Genomic DNA, 18,583 nt, shown 5'->3' on the forward strand with positions numbered 1-18,583 from the left:
AACCAATTTATTTGAGCATGAGCTTTCGTGAGCTACAGCTCACTCCACGGCATGCATCCGATGAAGTGAGCTGTAGCTCACGAAAGCTCATGCTCAAATAAACATCTCATTGCGTTTACTATACATCGCATTATACATTTTAGGCTTGGCTTGGTTACTTGGTACAGAATTGCTGTCCACACGCTGTCCATGTTTCGACTTCCTCTTTATTTTATCTCTTCATTCCTAACTTATTTTGTCCCTTGTTATCTAGTTCATAGTAAATAATTCCCTGGGTGTTCTTTCTCTTATCTTAGCTGGCTCAGACATTCAGTCTTTTTAGCCTACTGACCTACGTACTTCCCTTATTTAGCACAAATGTCCTGTTTTCATCCTAATAATTCATTTACCTCCCTAATCCTATCTTCTACAAAATAAGGCCTTTCCCCATGTGTTAATCACTCACGTCAGGCCAGGCCTCAGCTACAATGGATCAACTATAATTACTTCTTGAATCAACTCCTGGGTGAGATTTAGGACTCCGCTGAGAGTAGCTTCTCCTCTTTTGTGCTCTAAAAGTAGCTGTTTCGAGGTGCCATTGTAAAAGGTGTCGAGACATTGCTCCCTAAATCATACCCTAGTGAGACATTTGGTCATTTTATATTGCAAGTAGCTGAAGTGGGCCATTATTAGATTTAGTTGCTTCTTTGATCTCCTCCAACTGTCTGAAGATCAGCAGTATAACCCTTCTAACGTGTGTATTCTTATGACTTGACCTTACAATAGGATCTGTATGGACAGAAATGCTCTCTCGCTGTAGAAATATCTCATTAGGTTCAGTGGAATCTTTTAGGTACTCCCATACCTCCATGGCCTAATATATCCTTCCTGCTTGGTTGATACTCAGATATTACATTATCCCATCAGTCTTTGTCATTCCACTGTGTTCCAGAAATGCTTCTTAGGCTAAGGTCCTCTTCTATTGTCAGGTTTTCTAGTTCACCTGTTTTTCCTTTAAGCTCCTCCTCTTGGTATACAGTCCTTTATAGATTTTGTGTTTGACCGTATGCCTATTTTTTAATTCCTTTATGTGAAACCTTGTTGGGGTTTTTTTCCGGAATCTACCTGTGTGATCCCATCCATCACTGCCCAACATCGGCTTCCTTTTGTTTTATTGCAATACCTAACAGAAGTCTTTGTCTAACTTGACTGCTCCTCAGCACCTGGCTGGTTTTCCCCAGATCCTGGTTTAAATTATACCTCCCCACCCTACATTTCTTATAGATATTCTGTGCCTGCAGGCTACTTGCTTTTTAGTTAAGGTGGAGCCAATCCTTAAGTATAGGCTCTCCCTTCCTTTTCTCAGTGACTAATGAGGATAACCCCTTCCTTTTTTATGGCATCTTCTCATTCACATATTGAAACCCTGATATTATCCCTGTTCAGCTCATCATGTGTGTGGCAGAGGAAGCATTTCAGTGATCTCTACTGGAGAAGCCCTGGACATTAGTCTCCACCGTTGCCCCTTCCCTGCCCCGAAGCCTGCCGCCTGCCCCACCCCTTCTCCGAGACCCCCACCCCGAGGCCGAGGGGTTCAGAGTGTGGGAGGGGGCTCTGGGCTTGGGAAGAGAATTGGGTGCAGGAGGGGTTGAGGGCCCTGGGCCCTCCAGTAAGCATTCAACCCACCACTTTTGGATCTGGCAGGCAAGTCACCAAGCAGTTCTCGGTCACCATATAACTAGCTATCATTATGTCTCGTGATTGAATCTCCTCTCACCACAGCCTCTCTGCACCCTCCTGTGGCATCCCCATCTCCTGGTGGGACTAGGTTCATGATCAATGTTCAGGCCATTCTACCTCTGTGGAAAGGGGGCTCCCCTTTTAGGATGTTCGTCCTTATTTTCCACCTTGGTTCCCTCCCATAGGATACCAAATTCTTCAGCTGGGGGTTTGGGGCAGCCGTTTCTGAGATGGGCCTTTTCTACAGTGCTCCTGCTGGCTGCTTCTATGAATAATTTAGCGGCACTCCACACGGGTGAAGGGTCTTCCCCTGTATATCATGTTACAGGATCAGGGTCTTAGTTTGCGTGTGAATAAGCAGGTGTTTCCTCCTAATACCATATTAACGGTCTGTAATTTCTGGTGTTACAAAATACGCATTACTGTCATCAACATGAAAGGTAAAATGACTTTAAACACCTTGCGATACCCCCTTTGTAACAACTGAAAGGCCTCAGTGCTGAAATGAGCACGCACACATTTGAGTAGCATTGTGAGGCAGTGAACCAACCCGCACAGCAGCAGACGCGTGTTCCATTACAGTGCAGCGCCTTGATGGATTTCATGTCAGAACCTAATCTGCCCTGTTGACCTGATTTTTAATGAGGCCTGTGCTGAGGTTTTTTTATGGTCTTTTAAAGGGTTTCCTTTGGGAGGCTAATTGAATACCATAATATAAATAGAAGCATTAATGAAATAGTATCTGTTCAATTGTGCAGTGATGGGAAGAACTGTATTACGATGTGGCTAATAATGAGAAGTTAGTTGATTTAATGGCTTTTCCCTGTGTATTTTTGTTACATTTCATTGTATTCCAGAAATGAATGGTTTTGAATGGTATTGTAAGCCAGGTTATCAAATGCTACAAAATGTATCCGCAAGTACACTGTATTTTTCAGGAGTTTTGCTGAACTGATTAATTTTCATTTTAAAATTCTGAAAACCCATCCCATCCTTAAGTTTAAATTTCAAATAATTGACTTATATGTATGCATTGATCTAAATGTGTAAGGTGCTCCCATCACCAGAGTATCTGGGCACCTTGCGCATTAATTAGATTGGCAACAGCAGAGTCCCTAGTGGTCTCTAAGCCTTTGCAGTTTATAGAAAACTTTGCTTGATGGATCAAATGGATCCATTCCTATAATTATTTGTATCTTTACCTTGTATAAAAATCTTCTCTCAGGAAGCTGCTACTTTAAGTATGATGCTGTCTGGTGTTTTTGTGCATGCTACATATTATTGGTTGCGACGACTCAAAAGAGTCATGTTAAAGAAGGTTTCAGAGTGGCAGCCGTGTTAGTCTGTATCCGTAAAAAGAACAGGAGGACTTGTGGCACCTTGGAGGCTAACAAATTTATTTGAGCATAAGCTTTCATGAGCTACAGCTCACTTCATCGGATGCAATGTAGCTTATGAAAGCTCATGCTCAAATAAATTTGTTAGTCTCTAAGGTGCCACAAGTCCTCCTGTTCTTTTTATGTTAAAGAAGATGTCTCAGTTTCACGTTTCAAAGAGGAATATTTAAGCAGCCCTTTGAGAGCGTGCAAACCCTCCTCCCATTCGAAGCTGCATGAAAAGATGGGCAAGTGTCTTACACAGAATGTTGCAAAACACTGATATAATTTGGCACGTCGAGGTTTCTTTCCCCCACTGAGTAGAGTTCGGCTACAAACTCCTTCTCTCCCGTGCAGCAGGCAACAGTGATAAATTGATGCTGCAGTAGTTTTTTTTTTTTTTTCTTTTTTCAGCCGTAGCATAAAATGGTCAAATGATGTTCCACTGCAGAATTCAATTTCACAGTTCAGTTGGGTCCTTGATTACGCTGCCAAATTCAGATTAATGTGCACTTAACTAACACGGATCAGGGGACTCCTGGCTGACAGCCAGCAGTAATAGTAGCCACCGAGAGCTGTGTAGAGTTTTATGCCCTGTCCACCCCGGTGCACCGCCAGTGGATTTGATTGATTAAATGAATTCATAGGTATAATTATTTGTAATTGTGCTACATCATGAGCCTCTGTCTCTGCACCACGCACCCTCCTCAGAGATGTTACACACATTGTCATGGGCTATTTTTGCTATGTTGTAAACAGAGATTCATTTCCAAAAAATTGCTTACATGTATTTTTGCCCATACCTTTTGGGTTTGACTAGAGGTATGGATGAGCAAACATCTTGTCTGAGAATGTAAAAAATTCATTTATTTTACAGAGAAGAAGCTTGAAAACACTTTAAGGCAAAGGAAGTTTTAAGTGGAAATAGGGCATGTGTTAGTTGTTTTTCCATCAAAGGAATAATGCTGACACTTGTGGGGGTTTTTAAAGCCTCCTATTGAGATAATTTCTTCCCAGATTGTCTCTGATTTCAAAGGAAAATTAGGGGTTGTATGACACTGCAGTTAAGTAGTTTGTCATTCTGGAGAATCATTAAAGAAATTAAATTAGTCTCCTTGTTGCTCGTTCTGTCTTGCTTGAAGGAAGCCCGCTTTGAAAACGATGAAGACCAAACACCCATTTCAGATAGGTTATAGGCTCATGTAATCACTACGCTCCCCTGCACCCCTTAGTTTGAACTTTCATGGTTTCTGCTTATTGTCTGTTTAATCTATTGTAGCATTTGCCCGTTATAACGATGCTCAGATTATTGGGAAGAACAATAGGTGCAATACCAGTTTTGGGGAATTGTAAGGAAGACCCTGAAGAATTATAGTGTGTGAATCGTATAAGCAAGGCATTTGAAATGAATGCACCATTGTCATTTGAGCCATATAACCCTACATTCCTTCTTCGGTGCTGTTGTAGGAAGCTAGGACCAGTGCTGGTGTGCAGTGGTCTATCTACACGGAGCCGTTAGGGAAGTGTCTGCTCCACAATCAGTAGGAAAGGGCAGGTAACTAGAAATGGTGAGAGGTGGGCCATCAGTGGAAGAAATTTTAAGCTGGTGGCCGGGTCCAGTTTGCCCTGCATGTGACTGGGATCTAGCCAATCGAAACACGTCTGTCTATGCTGACAGCCCCCACTCCCTTCAATAGTGGCAGTCATTTGGCCACATTGTCACATTGCACAGGAGTACAACCAATGCTAGCAGGGCCTTATCACCCAGACCGTTGGAGTGGGAACAACTTTCCAGCTCCCAGTCACTCCTGGTTTCATTCTAGGAGTGGTCTGTATCTGTATATCTGTAAATAGTTAATAGTCCAGGTACCAGGAGATTGTGGTCAAGAATATGTAGCATAGCTCCTGGACCTATAAAACTTGTTGTGCATTGCAAATGGCTTCCTCTGTGCATCTCTTTGCCTCCGCTCTTAACAGGTTGTGATGCAGGTAAATTGGTGCTAGCATGGCAGTAAGGATGACAGTGTGGCACAGGCATCAGCTGGGTAACAGATGCTGGATGGCAGCTACACACAAGTCTTTCCAGTGCCCCTGAGCACAGTAATTACTGCCAATGCACCCATTGTGTTGTGATCCTTGGAGTTCCTCCTGGTGGTCCAGAGAGTGAAACATGCTGAGAACCAAGCAGGGGGTGAGGAATGGGAGTGTCAAGTGGGTCTGTGATTAGAGCTTTCTTTTACTAAATGTGCACAAAAAGAGAAAGTTGGAAAACCAAGTAGGGATCTCAGAAATGAGAAATCACGGTGGAGGTGGCCACGCTATGGTACTGAGGAATTGAGGTCTGACTTCATTGATAACATAAGGTTTAGAATGCTCATAATATCTGCAATTATTTTCAGCCATTGATCAATGCTGAATACAACATGTTAACTTTGCCTTGTTTTAATTTTTGCAGGTGGATTACGATCGAGCACAGATGGTAGTTAGCCCACCACTATCTGGATCAGATACCTACCCTAGAGGCCCAACAAAGCTACCTCAAAGTCAAAGCAAAGTTAGCTATTCAGGTAGTAGCTTCCAGTATCCTTCAGTCTATCACAAAGCTTCTCATTATCACCAGCCTGCCCTCCAGTCAAGCTCTCCTTATATTTCCACGGCTTCTTACCCAAGCTCCCCAAGTATCACGTCAGGTGCTTATCCCCCACCTAGCTGGGGTTCATCCTCCGATCAGCAGCCCTCCAGGGTGTCACATGAACAGTTCAGAGCTGCCCTTCAGCTTGTTGTCAGTCCCGGCGACCCCAGGGAATACTTGGACAACTTTATCAAAATAGGAGAAGGCTCCACGGGGATCGTTTGCATTGCCACTGAGAAGCACACTGGAAAGCAAGTTGCAGTGAAGAAAATGGATCTCAGGAAACAGCAAAGAAGAGAATTACTCTTCAATGAGGTAAGCCATTTTGGACGAGGGGACAATTTTGCAGGTTACTGATCACAGAGAGGAACAAAACGGAAATCCCCTCAGTGCCCAGTGGATAAGGCTTTAGCCTCCTAAGGTGGGGGTGGTGAGTTCAGTTGTAACTTCCTGAGTCACAGTCTCCATTTTGGGTGGCCCCTTACTATGGGCAGGTGATAAACCGACCATCAAGCCGAATATTTGTCACTTTTGTAAACAAATCTAAAACTTCATTTTATTTTCTATTCTGCTATTCCTTTAAATATCTCACTATGGGCTTAGTCATAGCTTTGCCAGGAGCCCAGCATTGTTGCCCTGAAGCTGGAGATGCTCTGAGTCAGTCGCCTGGTTCCCCGCTGCTCTGGGAAGGGAGGTCGGGTCTGTAATCTGTCCCAGCATATGTTCCTTGGCACCCCAATGCAGCCAAGGCTTTGCCCATTCCCTGCCTTATTGTGCCCACTCCTGCTCAGCAGCAAGGTTAGGGTGGCTCTTCACTGTTACCTGGGGTGTGGGTAGCAATGCAGGGGCAAAAGGGAATGAATGCCTTATGACCCCAATTGCTGCTTTAGCTGGGTCACAAATGAGCTGTATATTATTAGGGTGTTTTTAACTCTCTGCATGTTGACTTTGGTGGCACCATGAAGAAGGCTTTGCTTGACTGATTTGATACAATCTCTGTTGTACTAAAAGGACAAGCAACAGGCAAAAAAAGAAAGAACCATTCCTGTTTTTATATTCAAAAGAAAGCTGTTATCCACCAAATATGATTTAGAAAGGATACTTCCTCCATCTTTCAGAAATGATTTACAGGAAAACATGTAAATATATTTGTTAGAAAAACATTTTGTGGTGTAATTAGGCACAAGGATTTAGCAAGGGTGTTACACCATAACATTTCTTGAGTGCAGAGGTAAAAGAAGAATGGTCCAGAGTCAAAACGTTTCCAGTAACTCATGCACTCTTTGTCTTTTGCTTAGGTTGTAATAATGAGGGATTACCATCATGAAAATGTGGTTGACATGTACAACAGCTATCTTGTGAATGATGAGCTCTGGGTTGTTATGGAGTTTCTGGAAGGTGGTGCTTTGACAGACATAGTGACGCATACAAGGTATGTTTGGTTAGCATCATCTGTACACTGTTTTAGTGTTGAAGGCACCTATTCTTTCAAAGGTGCAGTAAATCCTGTGCTTCTACTAGGGCAAGAAGGAATATCTGGCTTTGTCTTGCTCATGCTTACTGCCACTGTCAGTTTATAGAAAAGGGGGAAGCGTTAGCAAAAGTGGGACTGAGTGCAATCCATGCCTGCTTTGTCCCAGCTTAAGCACTCAGTGAGTCAGTGGAAACTGATGAGTGATTTAAACATGGTTTGGTATTTTCAGCATCTGTCTAAAAGCGGACAGGTCTGTAATGTAATAAATTCATACTCCTGACAAAATGCAAAAACTATGAGAACTTTACTATGCATTTAATCTAAAAAAACCCAAAAACCTGTTTCTGTCAAAGGAGTCTAGAAGCCAGTTAAAATAACTGAAAATGCCCAGCTCTGCTCAGTATGCAACAGGTCCATTTTTCTACCTTTATACTGATCAACTCTCTTTAAGGGTGAATGGAAAGTCCTTTTTGATCTGCTAAGGTTGGGGTTCTGTGTTTCTCATACAATAACTGTGTAGCTAACACCTAAAAGAACACAGGGAACTCCATAGGAATGAGGGGTGTCTCACCAACCATTCCAAGGGAAATACGGAAATGTTAACTTGGGTCTTAGCAGAAAGGTGATGGAGAGAATGATTTGCAACACTTACTAATATAAATGTATATATTCTGTTAGAGTGAAATCCCGCCCAGTCCCCTTCTCTCTTGTTTTTTCTTCCCCCTCTCTCCCCGCTGTTTTTTCTTGTCCCCATCCAAATCCAGAACTTTGAGGCTGAATTGCCACTTCTGCGAAGAAAGCCTGACTCCACTGAAGTCCATGACAAAACTCCCCTGGACTTCAGCTGGACCAGAATGTCACCTCAGAGCCAGAGCTATATTAGGGAGGTGAGGTGGTGTCAGTATACCACATGAATGATGTTGGCTGGAGCCATTATGCCTGCATGACACAGGAGTAAGCAAAACACCTCCAGAGGTGCTGGACAACAGCATACTATTGGCAGCCACTGTTACCTCGTTGCAAAAGTTTACGGTGAGCTCCTCCCAGGGCTGGCCTTCCTCCTCTGGCCTCCCCCCAGCCTGCACAGCCATGTTCCCCACAGACTTGCTCTACGTGTCCATCGACAGAAGATGTCCTTTCCCCCTTCACTTTGCATTGTAGAGTGCAGGCTGTTGTTTTATGGCTACCTCCTTCATGAGACCCCTGAGAAGAAAAGAGCCTCCTGAGCCCTCTGACCCACAAAGCACCTGTGTTGGCACCAGCCATATTTTGGCCCTTCAGCCAGAGGCGATAACTCTGCTCATTCAACTATTGTGGAGAAAGGGACGTAGGATCAGAGCAGTCTTCCATCCAGCCCAGTATCCTGTCTCTAGTAGTATTCTTTACTAGCTGTATCTGAGCAAGATGCGGTAAACCCTGCTGTAGGCAGCTACAGGTTAAGAGAAAACTAAACCAGTGGCAACGTAGGTTCTTACTGTTAGGAATTCTTTCTCTGGTATAGCTAAAGTGGTACAATACCCCCTAGTGTATAAATGTGCTGGTGTAGCTATTCCCATTCAGAAAGGAAAATAAGATATACTGGGGTAAGAACCTTCATGCCTCTATAACTGCACCAACTTCAGGGGTTGGACTGGTATGCTTATTTCAGTTACAAAAATAGCACACCCCCTAATCAACATAATTAAACAGGTACCAAAGGTTACATGGAGCTCCTGACTTTATGCCTATCTTCCAGCTTGCCTTCTGAATGGACAGATTTGATTTTGTGTAACATATTCCCTCTGTTTGCCACCCACCTTTTTTCCAGCGCAGGAAGAAGGTAGGCAGGAGAAAAGTGTTTTACATTTAACCAGCAAAATGCCTTTCTCCTTGAATCGAAACCACACAACTAGCACATCTATGTGGAGGAAATTTAGCTATACACAAAGAAGAGGACTCCCAGTTTAACAACGAATAGCAATCCAGTCACAAAAGTTATCTAAGAATTTAATAACATGTTCAGGTCACGGCTAAATAGGTATTGTAAAATAGATACTTATTTTTTAAGTGTTGCCTCAACTGATATGCAAAAAAATCTCGGCCATTGTAAGTCATTTGTTAACTACGCTGCCCGCCCCAAAACTTCAAAACCACTCTGCCAAATACCTTTGACAGGAATTTAATGGCAAACAGATGTTTACAGAAAATGGCTACTTAAGAGCCGTCATCGTTTTTTGCAACCACAAGAGTCATTCCTTAATCTTTTTTACTTTTTCTGACCTTCTCTCAACAATTTTGCTGAAAGGTTGTAACATTTCCATAGCAGCGTGAAAGCAGAAGTCTCCTTGGTGTAATAGAGGGAGCTTTGGCCAGCAAGACAGGAATCATGCTCTTTACTGGCTCTTCTAAAGCGTAAGGCGCGTGGTGAGTCACAGCTGAACTATGGATTGTTTCTACATCTCTCATTGAACGCCTGCCACGGGATGTTCTGTGGACGAAGGCTGATGTGAAAGAGCAACTGATAGAATGGCTTACAGTTCACTAACTCCCTTCAATGTCATCATTATAACGATGGTATAGCAATGTGACAGGCTTCTTTTCCAATGCATATGTTTTTGTAAATGATGACTGGATAAGTATGTCTTATCATATGATTTATGAGGCCCTTCTTGAAATATCATGTTAAATGTTTATTTGTAATGTACATCAGAGCAATGGAAATAACCCCTACATAATTGCACACAGGATGGGAATCCACAGATTTGCTCTGAAATCCAAGAATCATTTCCCTTGCTCATTCTCTTTCATGATTCCATCCCAGTAGTGATTTGTCCTTCTTGGCAACTATTGGACTTATGAAAGAACTTCAGTTTCTTTCAGAACAGGAAATTGACTAACTAAATACATTACATTGAGCTATACATTACATGTATTTAATGCCGCACACCTACTTCGTTTTCAAAATTTTTCCTCATGCTTAAATTTCCAAAAAGTATACCTGCTCCATTTTTTAAAGAAACAAAAGTGCAGTGCTGCTCTGGTAAGTGACTATCAAAGTGGCATCAAAGCGTTCCCTGTTTGTCATTTGTCAGTGATTTGCAGATAAAATTTACTTTAATTACAAGTAAGACGGCTCCCAGCCCTGCTAACTCAACATGTGATTTGAGAGTCAAACTATTTCCTTCTCACACATTATCACCAGTAACAAGTGACCTGTTGGTAAAATTAGGAAATTGACAGTTACACCTGTGCAGCCCCATTGTCTTCATACCCACTAGAATGACCTCTGTAGCCTCACCGGCATAAATGAATTTGCACAGATGTAACTGATTGGAACTTAGTAAAAGTTGAGAGTGCCCAGAAAAGAAGACAAGCCAGTTGACTTTCTTCTCTGTGTTGACTCTGCAAGACTAAGAGTTGCAAAAAAAGATAAAATTTTACTTCTGTTATTGAAGTCCAGCGAGATGACTTGGACACTGCGCAGGGAGCTGTCTGTTCAGCAAGGAGGTGTCATTTTTGCACCGTCACTTTTCAGAACAGAAGCACACTTTAAAGGCAGAATGAAGGCTCTGCGTCTCGAGATTATTTCCACATCTCAGTGTTTTATTTGTTGCAAGGCAGGGGTTCCTGGTCATTTGGGACTGGTGGTGCTTAGCCCCAACGATATCATCCCACTCTCAGTCAGACTGTATACACTGTCTGTCATGTAGTTACCATTCTTCAGAGTGAAATACCACCTGCTGTCACGAGTGGTGCTGGAGCGTCTTTAGGCAGCTTGGCTGCAGTACTATCTACTGCCGTTGGGGTCACCTGGGAGGGCTGAAACTCCTCCAGCTTTCAGAGGTCCTAGCAGCTCCAGGACATCTGGGGCAGAGTTAAGGTTGTTGTGCGTGATCTGTAGTGTTGAGTAGTTGAGTTGGTAAGGTGCAGGCCTGTGATTTGAGGAGCAGTGGGTATGTACTGTTGGGTAGTTTAACTTTTCATCTCTGTGCTGTTGTGATTTTTGTGTCATGTAGAGCAACCTGAACTGTTTCACAACAAAGTTATTAGTCTGTGAACATGAAAACAAAGTTTCTGATCCAGTGACAGTTAACTACATAGAGTCCTGTGCAGCGGGGGACCAACACGGAGTGACCAGTGGCTCTTGAGGGAGAGGATATGAGATTGTTCTTCAGGCCTCCTAACCCCTCCTTCTCTCCAAGAGCAACATCATCATTTAGGAGTTGACCCAGAGGAAAAAACTTCCAACCCATGCCACCATGTCACATTGGCTGGAGCTCCCTGGAAAGAGTTCAGTGTGATTTTTCCATTGTAATTCTGGTGAGCCTAGTTTCTATATATGGCTGTCTAGTCGACAGAGTCTGTGACTTTGACCTTGGCAAGGACAGAGAGCAGTAAACAGTCCTGAGAGGGAAGGACATCTTAGAATGAGAAGCAGATGGGGCGGCAAATTTGGGCTTGATCAGTTCCTTTGAGAGACTTGGCTGCTGTCTATCACTACTGCATATTGACTTGAATGGGGCTGTGCCAGCTTACATCAGCAAAGGTGCTGGCCCATGTCCTTATCTGTTTCTTCCGTAGTTTATTCTTCCTCTCTTTTTACATGTGTCCTCACGCCTTGCCTTCTTGCCTTCAGAATGAATGAAGAGCAGATAGCTACAGTTTGTCTGTCTGTACTGAGAGCGCTGTCCTGCCTGCACAATCAAGGGGTTATTCACCGCGATATAAAAAGTGACTCTATACTTCTCACGAGCGATGGAAGGGTGAGCGTTTAACATTTTCACTCCTACTGTATCTTTAACTGTGACAATCCAAATGATCCATGTAACTATCCTGTAACCAAATTAATGAAAACCCTATGGAGGGTTGCAGACATCAGCTGTTGAAAGCATGATATACTAATCTTGGCTCCGCCTGCTATAGAAGGTCCAGGCTTCACAGCTCTTCCCACAAACGAATGCAGGAATTGCCAGAGCATATCAGAACAATAGTCCTTCTAGTCCAGGATCCTGTCTCCAACAGTAGCCAATACTAGACTGAGACAATGTAAGTCACTGCAGCCTATAAAGGGTTAATAGATTTCTTCCCATCATGTGGCTTCTCAGGGGTGGAATACATAAGGCAGAGGAAGCTGGGTGAAAGGCCTCACTTGAGAAGAGGGTGTCCTCTTTCTCCTGGCTGGCTGAGGCAGGGAAAGCCGTGGAGGAGTGTTACCAGCATTTTTAGTTGACTTATTTTGTTTGTGACCATTATTTCTGAACAATAAACAAAGCCCAGAGGAAATGGCCATAAAAAGGACTTGGACATAGAATCTGACTCCCTTCCCTGGTGGGTGAAACAACCCACTAGCTTACACAGATGTTTTAGAGGAACATATAAAATCTCTGTTGTGTAGCACTGAGCCATGACAGAGTACTATTGTGCACTAGTAGCCTGCTGATGCACATGCTGGAGTAGCATGTGGTTGTTAGCGTATGGATCATTCATTTTATATTTCACTTTTATTTTTATACAACCTTCTTAAAAAACAGTTGCGTGCAGCATTATAGAGGTACCCTTCCACTACCAAAAATAGTTCCTAGTGAAAGGTGTAGGTGAAATTATATGTTTATTTGCAATATAATGATTCAGTCACTTGATGTCTGTGTGGGATATAGAGAGTAAACATGGTAAACATGGAAGACAAAGCTGGAACTCAAACTCTGTGGAAGCCAGATTGAATGTGTCAGTAGCTAGTACTCTAGTTCTTTTCTTTAATAAACACCTCACAGAAAAGGTGGCCTGGGACTTGATACACAATTGTGACAGAAAAGGATAGCCAAATACAACTGTGTATAGCATTGTTTCAGAAACCGGGTTAGGGGAGCTGAACACAGTTCATTCTGAGCTGCACTTGCAGTTAACCCACTGGTTCAGCTATACCTGTGACTGACACCCACTGTCAACAACAGCTAACTTTGCTAGTCTAGACAAGGCCTGTGACAGGGATCACTGGGCCCAGAGAAGGACTTAGTGCTGTTCTGTGAAGCAGTAACCAAACCGTTTTTCAGCTGTACTAGGGTCAATTTGGAGGTGGCAATGTGCCACACAGAATGGCTGCTGCCTGCCCCTTCCCTTACCTAACTGGCTACCCCCTTTCTACTCTTTTCCATGCAGCCGGACTGACGTGCCATTTGGTGGAAGGGGTAGCTGTGGGAGTGGGGACATTCCTCGCAACCCCTTTTCCCCCTCACGTGGCTCCTCCACATCACTGTTACACAATATCTGTGGCTTTCATTTATTAACCATGCCTCCGGGAGGGAACTATTCAGTCCACATATAAAATATTAAGGATTCTTTAGGATAAAATGTAAGGTATTGGTATTATACTGGGATACGGACACAGAGGTTATCCTGTGCTACAAATTCCAGGCAGAGCAATATATCTGACTTATTCTTTGTATTACAGGAGTGCTTAAGGGCTTCATGCAGCAAAATGCATCCACATTGTGCTAAGTGCTGTACAATGCACATAATAAGAGTCCCTGCCCCACAGACCATACAGTCTAAATAGACAAGACAGACAAAGGGTGGAGCAAAGGGAGAATTGTTATCTACATTTTTCAGATGCCCAAAGTCGTACAGGAAGCCTGTGGCAGAACAGGGACTTGAACCTGAGTCTTCGGAGTCCAGAGGTGAACTCCTGGCCCCATTGAAAGCAATAGCAGAACTCTCATTGACTTCAGTGGAGCCAGGATTTCACCCTTAAGGCTTGTCTACACTACCTGCCGGATCAGCGCGCAGCGATCGATCCAGCAGGGGTCAATTTATCGCGTCTAGTCTAGATGCGATAAATCAACCTCTGAGTGCTCTCCCATCAACTCTGGTACTCCACCAGAATGAGAAGCACAAGCGGAGTCAACGGGAGAGTGTCAGCTGTCAACTTTCCGCGGTGAAGACACCACGGTAAGTAGATCTAAGTATGTCAACTTCAGCTACGCTATTCACGTAGCTGAAGTTGTGTATCTTAGATCGACCCCGCGTATTAGTGTCAACAAGCCCTCAGTCTGGCACTTTAATTACAAGAGCATTCCTCCTGATTTGGTTCCTTTTATTGTCTTCACCCACCAAGAGGGTATATTCTTCCCTTTGTAGGTATAGGTCACTCCCATTAGAATTAAATGGGAAGAAAATTCCATACATGTGAAAGTTGTTCAGTCTTGTCTCTAGTAGTGTTGCTGAAATACCATCTGATCTGCTTCCAGGGTCTGCACACAATGCCTCATTATGCTCATTACTCTAGTACTTATTATCTGCAATGCAGATTTCTTCATGGCTATGTTGTGCAATTATCTTTTTTTAGAAAATCGTCTTTTTTGTATGTACTCGGATGAGCAATAGATATGCAAAAACTGTTACACTCCCACAAAAGAGCTTCCAAACTATTCACTATTTCATCTCTTCTCCTTGCTGTAAACTGAAAAATATGTTTAGCTTGGACAACTTGGATATTATTTGCTTTGTTTTGTAAATACCTATAATTATTTCTACAGTCTGATTTTATAAAAAACAACTGCCCTCATGAAAGAATAGCATCTCCATTGAAGCCAAAATAAAACAAATCAGCACTGATAATAAGATGCTTGTCTGCACAATGCATCAATTTATTGAGCTTCCTCTTTAACTCTTCAGAGAGCTGTTCAGGTTCATTCCTTAACCACAAACTGCAGACCGACATGGTAGGCGAGTGGCAGACACCCCCGATTTGGTCGACTTAATGTACCCTCTCTGCACACATCGTACGTCATTTGAAAGTGGATTATGTCTACTTTAAGAGGAGCTATGATGTGGAGCTGTCAAATGGTGCCATTATCATAGACACGGGGATAAACAGTGATACCATCAACACGTTAAACTGACCATTTTGAAATATTTGCATTCAGTTTTATGTCTCTTAAGTATTATCTCAAGACATAAAAATGGATTCTGTTGTGAGCTCAAAGCATCACAACAACAATCTAAAACAAAACCTAATATTAAATTCATACAGGTATCATTGAAACGGATTAGCACTGATGACATTTCTAGTCCACATCATTATCATCATCCTGTTCATCATTATGATCTGACGAGAGTCCGTGGGTTACCATAGTCTTCATTGCCTTGGCATGTACACAGTTGTATGCAGGGAAGTTGTTCTGACTACAGACGCATTTGATTGTGCAGCGATCCCTATTGATACAGGCACAAATAAGGTTTTGTGGAAACACAGTTGCCATAGGGCCCTTGAAGAATACAATAAGTAGTTCATCATCCACATTTTTCCATCCATGTTGGTGATCCAATATCTGGTTTCCCTATGTGCGAAGATATCCTGATTTTTGTTTGCCAGGATGCTCTTTTGACCTGCTCTTCAACACTGTCCTGACACAGTGAGAGTTTGGCTGGTGGCTTGTCCTTCCTGATGGCTAGATTGAGGCAAAAGCAATTCAGGTCTCTGTGATCTCCTTTTCTTTCTCACTGTGGTCATACAGCATTGCTACCAACTTCCTTGCTGGAGAAATTGCGGCTTGTCTGTCACTCTGCCCCAGTTTGGCAAGATCTCTGAAGCGGTTAAGCTCCCTTTATTTTGACAACATTAAACCCAGAGTTTTTCCCAGAGCCAAATAAGGTTGACACAGAGTCACATCCTGTTAATGTGCATACAGCAGGAAGTATGTTGCAGACGTCAGGAGTGAGTGCATCACAAATTGCATGCACAGACATGAAGCATCGCCTGTCAACTGTGCTAGTAATGTCTGTGTCAGTCCACATGTTATCAATATGTTCCATATTTGGAAAGTTGTGAACAGCCAGGATCAAAACATCTGTATCAGGCGACCTAACTACTATCGTTCTTTGACACCAAGAGATCCAGAAGCTGTATTGGCACATAGAGCACATATAAGTGACTTTTCTTTCCCATGCTTCAGTGATATTTGTTATGATGCTGGACTGTCTGCAGACTGTTCTTGAAATACCATTCTAGCCACTGAATGAAATAATTCCTTTCCATCAGTGGCCTCTTGCACTGATGTCTGTACTATTATCCTCTTCATGGAAGAGATTTCCACCAGCATGAAGTTGTACACAGCCATTCGGAATGTACACACCTCCCTGGAGTCTTTCGATTTCCATTTTTGCAACACTAGTGATGAACTACCTCCGCTCATCATAGCTGATGCAGAGTCTATGAAGGTGTAGAGTATGTCAATTAAACAGGGAGACCCAAACTCATAGTGTCGCTGTGCAGAAAGGCTTATGTGCAGTGGTGTAATAATTTTGGAATTGTTACATACTCTGCACTCTGCAATTGAGAGGCACCTTCCTTGAATGTCTTCTGAAGGATGATACTCATTGCTGACTGAATTATGTGCCTCCTTATCTATCAGCCAAAGGACAAACTACTGTACCAGTAAAGGCACCAAAGTAGCTGACATCTGTAAACTGCAGTCACGTGGCTTTAGATAACGTTCAGAGGTTTTCATTGTGGCTATTTCAGATCAAAGGATTGAAGTAGCATTAAGCTGTCCATCAGGCTCACTCTCCAGATGAATATACTCAAAACTTAAATTCCTGCTTCAGATTACTAGCAGCTTGGATAGCATCCACTAATGTTATTGTGCTGTGTAGAACATGGTAGACTAGACTTGTCCATGCTGTGCATGGAATAAAATTGCAGAACCAAAGTGCTTTTTCTAACCTTGCCTGTAATTCACTAATGGAATAGCTTACAGTTTCTACATCTGAGGGAAGTAGGGCTTTATATCTTTGTAGCAGCGTGGATAGGAGAAGGTTCTTCTTTTTGTACATAAAATCATTGAAGAGATAGAAGATCAGCTGATAAAATGCAATGTCATAAGGTGACTATTGTTGCACTGTAACTAGATGGATTTGCTTTAAGTTTTGTTTTAGTCAAGTAGGAAGAAAGGCATGTTGTAAACGGCATCCTTAGCAATCAAATCTTAGCAATCTGCACAACGTGTCATCATCTCCTCTTTGAAGTGCTACCTCCCTTAGATTGGTTGCTGTCACAAGTGTTTCTATTTTATGAAGTTTCTTGTCTTTCTCATGTGTGTGTTCTCAAACAATGCAACAGGATCAGTCACTGAAGGACGTGCTTGCTCTGGTGGTTATAGAAGCAGGTGAACATGATGCTCTCTGATCAGATTAAGAATCTGTCTTTTTTCCTGGGTTCAATACAGCTCTGACGTGCCAAATTTGACTTGCTGATGTATTTATGAAAGCAACCCATGTGATAGAAAACTCATCCAGTAGCCATTGCTACAGACTTCTGCTGCCTGCATCACAGAATTCTGTCCAGCACCAGTGGCTTTTGGTAGTTTTGCATTCTTTTGATTTGCTGGGCAAATAACACTTTTCAAAGTTGGTGGACAGTTTTTCTCTTTGATGTAAGATTTAGAGGACTTGTATCCTCCATGTCTTCATATATTGTAACTTCCCTGTAGAGATAAAATTTGCAACGTATGTTGTTAGCATTATCACCACCACTACCACCATTTTGTACAAGTATACAGACTTGTGCTAATTTAGATGTAAATGAGATCTATATGTTAGTATCAAATTGCCATTTTGGTTCAGTGAGCACTTTGACTGAAGCCCAGTAAGAAGTTGTGTATTGTCATCTCTAACACTAATCCTGTGCAAAAGTGTTACCGAATTAAACCTTCAGTGTGAGACTGATCTGGTCATCAAATTTCAATGGAAAAATATAGACAATTATTATAATCACTTGTGAGTTATTTTGACAATTAAGAATATGCAATGTCAAAGCATTTCATGTTAATATATTGCAAAATGTTGATATTTGCCATTTTTGCCACATCATTTAAAAAAAAAATACAGGTCCTACAAAACCAATTCAGATCTTTTAATATCTTGTCATTTAGTAGCTTTGACTCATAAACACAACATTATGGGGTAGAAATTAATTTAAACTGTAAAAAGTCAGAGTCATGCTACTGTGTTTCTGGTACTGCAATAAATGACAGTTTCTCTTTTTGGGTAGTATTGTTTCACCTTGCCTGCGAGCTTACAGTACCACTTGATAGCTCCACCTAAACAAAGATAAAATCAGCTTTTCAAATTACATATGGTGTGGGTATGTGTAGGGTGGGTACATTAAACTCCTTTTTTGGAGAATTGCCACATGCCTACAGTGAACTCTAATAGACTAATGTGCAAAGTTTTCCATCTCTGATATGCAAGGCAAAAGGTGAGTCCAGGAAATGCAATTACCCTGTACTGTGGGTAGCAGTAGACATTATCTGAATGCAGAACAGCTTCCGATAAAATTGGGTTCTACCATCAATAAATGAAAACAACCCGCATATTTAGCTTTATGGACTCAATCTTACTAACAGG

At 42.3% G+C, this 18,583-nt stretch overlaps 1 protein-coding gene across 10 annotated transcripts in view; it reads left to right on the plus strand.

The window, feature by feature from the left end:
* PAK5 (p21 (RAC1) activated kinase 5) overlaps positions 1–18,583 on the plus strand; it is a 178,854-nt gene that overhangs the window by 148,129 nt on the left and 12,142 nt on the right. For all 10 annotated transcript variants that reach the window (XM_073339628.1, XM_073339626.1, XM_073339625.1 and 7 more), the window contains 3 exons: positions 5,551–6,042; positions 7,026–7,159; positions 11,817–11,943. In XM_073339628.1, the coding sequence (XP_073195729.1) occupies positions 5,551–6,042; positions 7,026–7,159; positions 11,817–11,943 (753 nt within the window). The remainder of the gene's footprint in view (positions 1–5,550; positions 6,043–7,025; positions 7,160–11,816; positions 11,944–18,583) is intronic.

This window comes from Lepidochelys kempii, chromosome 3 (genome assembly GCF_965140265.1).
Source record: "Lepidochelys kempii isolate rLepKem1 chromosome 3, rLepKem1.hap2, whole genome shotgun sequence".
Taxonomy (NCBI): Eukaryota; Metazoa; Chordata; order Testudines; family Cheloniidae; genus Lepidochelys; species Lepidochelys kempii.